Source organism: Jaculus jaculus, chromosome 8 (assembly GCF_020740685.1).
Source record: "Jaculus jaculus isolate mJacJac1 chromosome 8, mJacJac1.mat.Y.cur, whole genome shotgun sequence".
In the NCBI taxonomy this organism is placed as follows: Eukaryota; Metazoa; Chordata; class Mammalia; order Rodentia; family Dipodidae; genus Jaculus; species Jaculus jaculus.
The window spans coordinates 1,448,260-1,452,295 of record NC_059109.1 but is presented as its reverse complement, the minus strand read 5'-3'; the positions used below and the strand labels follow the sequence as shown (position 1 = coordinate 1,452,295).

At 42.9% G+C, this 4,036-nt stretch overlaps 1 protein-coding gene across 1 annotated transcript; it reads left to right on the top strand.

Annotated features, from left to right (window-relative positions):
* Positions 1-384: 384 nt before the first annotated feature.
* Positions 385-1,307, top strand: LOC123462948 (olfactory receptor 2H2). Its single transcript, XM_045157476.1, is given in 2 exon segments — positions 385-745; positions 748-1,307. Coding segments are annotated over 2 exon segments (921 nt in total).
* Positions 1,308-4,036: the final 2,729 nt, after the last annotated feature.

Genomic DNA, 4,036 nt, shown 5'->3' with positions numbered 1-4,036 from the left:
CCTAGTGGGCATATGCGACCTTGTGCTTGCCTTGCCTTTGTGCATCTGGCTAAGGTGGGATCTGGAGGGTCAAACATGGGTCCTTAGGCTTCACAGGAAAGTGCTTTAATTGCTAAGTCATCTCTCCAGCCCTCATTGTAAGGATCTACCCATTCTCTACCACATTCCTGGTTTCCTTACTGCCACTAGACATCATTTGACCAGGAAGAGCAGGGAAAGAAAAGTTGCCACTACTTAGTGATGTGCCTGGGAAGGGAGCCTGGGAGAGCAAAGACATAGGAGAAATGTCTACATAATATGCCTTGACACAGGGTGACCTTTCACAAAATACTGGAGCACGCTGTCTGAAAGCCTCATCTCTCCAGTTCTAGACAAACACAGCATATGGTCAACCAAAGCTCCCCAGTGGGCTTCATACTTCTGGGCTTCTCTGAACATCCAGACCTGGCAAAGATTCTCTCTGTGGTTGTCTTGTGTTCCTACCTCCTGACCCTGGCAGGCAACACACCCATTATACTGCTGTCCACGCTGGACTCCAGGCTCCATTCTCCAATGTACTTCTTCCTCTGCAACCTCTCCTTCTTGGACCTCTGCTTCACCACAGGCTGTGCCCCTCAGATGCTGGTCAACCTCTGGGGCCCCACAAAGACCATCAGCTTCCTGGGCTGCTCGGCCCAGCTCTTCATCTTCCTGTCCCTGGGGACCGCCGAGTGCGTCCTCCTGGCAGCGATGGCCTTTGACCGCTACGTGCCGTCTGCCCACCCCTGCACGGTGCCGTCGTCCGTCCCCGCTTGTGCTGGCAGCTGGCAGCTGTGGCCTGGGTCATGGGGTTGGTCCACTCCATGGTCCAGACGCCTCCCACCCTCCGCCTGCCCTTCTGCCCCCACCATCAGGTGGATGACTTTGTGTGTGGGGTCCCTTCACTAATTCGAATCTCCTGTGGAGACACAACCTGCACCGAGATCCAGATGGCTGTCGCAAGTGGCCTCATACTCGTTGTGCCTCTGAGCCCGTCCTTCTCTCTTAAGGCGCAATTGCCCTGGCGGGCGGTGCTGAGGATTGACTCTGCAACAGGGCGCAAAAAAGCTTCCGGAACTTGCTCCTCCCATCTCATTGTGGCCACCCTCTTCTACAGTTCAGTCATTGCTGTTTATCTGCAGCCCCAAAACCCTTATGCTGGAGAGAGGGGCAAGTTCTTTGGTCTCGTCTATGCAGTGGGCACTCCTACACTCAACCCTCTTGTAGATACCTGGAGGAATAAGGAAGTAAAGAGGGCGTTCTGGAGGTTGCTGGGGAAGGAAGTGTAGCCCAAGCAAAGTTTATAGCTTCTTAGTTAGCCTTAATACTCAAAGGAGATTTTGCATATCTTTTTAACTTTCATTTTAAATTTTTATTTAGTTATTTGCAAGCAGAAAGAGATAGAGAAGAGAAACAGAGAGAATGAGAATAAGCATGCCAAGGCCTCCAACCACTGCTAACAAGCTCCAGACACATGTGCCACATTTGCATATCTGGCTTACATGGGTACTGGAGAATTGAACCTGGGTCCTTAAGCTTTGCAGGCAAGCACTTTAACATTAAGCCATCTCTCTAACCCTCTTTTAAAACTTTTTTTATTAACAACTTCCATAATTACAGACAATAAACCATAATTCCCTCCCCTCCCCCACTTTCCCCTTCACAAATCCACTCTCCATCATATCCCCTCCCTCACTCCATTAGTCTCTCTTTTAGTTTCTGCATGTCTTTTTCAGAAAGTTTTTCTCCTTCCCTTCTCCAGACATATCATGCCACAGCAATAGATGGCAGTTGTGTGAAGTTAAGAGACTAAAGGTTAAGTCAAACAAGAAAACAATCTGCATGTGAAATATGAATCAAATGTAATATTCTTTTTTCTCTATATCAATAGACAAAATACCTCCACAGTCATATTCCTAATTTCATCATGTCCATTTCTAATTACCTCCCTTATTGTATTAATTTTTCACCTCCAATTCTTTTAAAAAAATTTATATTGATTTATTTGAGAGCGGGAAAGAGGCAGAGAGAGAGAGAGAGAGTAGGCACTCCAGGGCTTCCAGCCACTGCAAACGAACTCCACATGCACGCATCACTTTGTGCATCTGGCTTACGTGGGTCCTGGAGAATAGAAGAGGTCCTTTGGCTTTGCAGACAAGTGCCTTAACCGCTAAGTCATCTCTCCAGCTTGTCCAATTCTAATTTCAACTGTTTTTCCCTGCATCTCCTTTGAGTTTCATTGGACTATCTTATTTGCATACTTTGAATACTTCTCATGTTTTATCTTCAATATCAGCAAGGAAGAGAGGAAACTGAAACTAAATTCAAAAACTGGCCTAAATGGACCTATGAGATATCTGTAGAACATTCCAACAAATGCTACAGAATACACATTCTTTTCAGCAGCACATGGAACATCTTTTTGTTGTTGTTGTTTTTGAACATTCGTTAAAATAGACCATATATTAGGTCACAAAGCAAATCTTTTTTTTTTTTTTTTTTTTTTTTTTTTTTGGTTTTCCTAGGTAGGGTCTCACTGTAGCTTAGGCTGTCGTTGAACTTACTTTGTAGTCTCAGGGTGGCCTCGAATTCATGGCATTCCTCCTACCTCTGAGTGCTGAGATTAAAGGCATGCAACACCACACCCAGCTTACAAAGCAAATCTTAACAAATACAGGAAAATTAAAATAATTCCTTGAACTCTATCTGACCACAAAGGGATTAAATTACATAAAGGAGCAAGAAAAACTATAGAAAATACACAAAATCATGGAAACTAAATAGTACACTATTTAGATGATGAATGGGTCATTGAAGGAATCAAAAAGGTAATCCAAAAATCCATAAAATTAAATGATAAAGATAACACAACCCACCAAAACTTGGGAACCAATAAAGGCAGTCCTAAGAGGTAAATGTATAGCTTTAAGTGCCTATATAAGAAGTTAGGATACTCAACAGTGGGCACTGCAAGCCTTATATTTGGCCAGCCAGGCCAAATGAGCCAATACAATAGTGGCAGGTCTGTCATGGTGGAAACCAAATGCCCTCTAATTGCACTAGAGGCCCGCTCCATGGGAGAGAATACATCCTTGATACTGAAAACTTAAACAGGGGTAGTCATGAGCCCTAGGGGTGTAATGTCTACTGCTATCTGGCTAAATGTATATATTATGCTCATCAAACTGCCCAATAAACACTTCTCTTAATGTCCATGCCCTTATATTAATGCTACTCTCACTTTTGGCAGAGACAGTTTTCTTTACAGATAACAGTGACCTTGGGATGACTCAGAAGGCATCATAGTGCTGGAAAGAAGTGACAGGAGTACTCAGCACTGCAGTATCTCTATCACACCTTCCAAGGCTTAGGGTCTATTGTGGAAGAGGTGGTGGAAAGAATGTAAGAGCCAAAGGAAGGGTAGGACTACTTACAACATGCTCCTCCAGACACAAAATGGCCTGGATATCCATGACCTCACAGTGCCTGACACTACTTACACAAGACCATCATAAGAGGAGGAAAAGATCATGACATCAAAATAAAAGATAGGGTGGGGAGGAAGGGAATTACCATGGGATATATTTTGTAATCATGGAAAATGTTAATAAAAATTTAATAAATAAATAAAAGATAGACTGATTGAGGAGGAAGGGACATGATGGAGAACGGAGCTTCAAAGGGGAAAGTAGAGGGAAGGAGGGAATTACCATGGGATATTGTTTATAATCATGGAAGTTAATAAAAAATAAAGAAGTTAGAACCGTCACAAGTAAACAATTTAATGCTTCACCTAAGGGCTTGGAAAAGAATATGGCAAACCAAAAATCAGTAGATGGGAAAAAAATAATAAAGATTAGGGGAGAAAGTAATGAAATAGAAACAAAAAAAAGATACAAAGAATCAGTGAAATAATGAGTTGGTTCTATGAGTAAACCAGATTGACAAAACCTTAGCAAATCTGACTAAAAGACAAAAAGATACAATTTACCAAAATTACAGATGAAAAGGCACCATT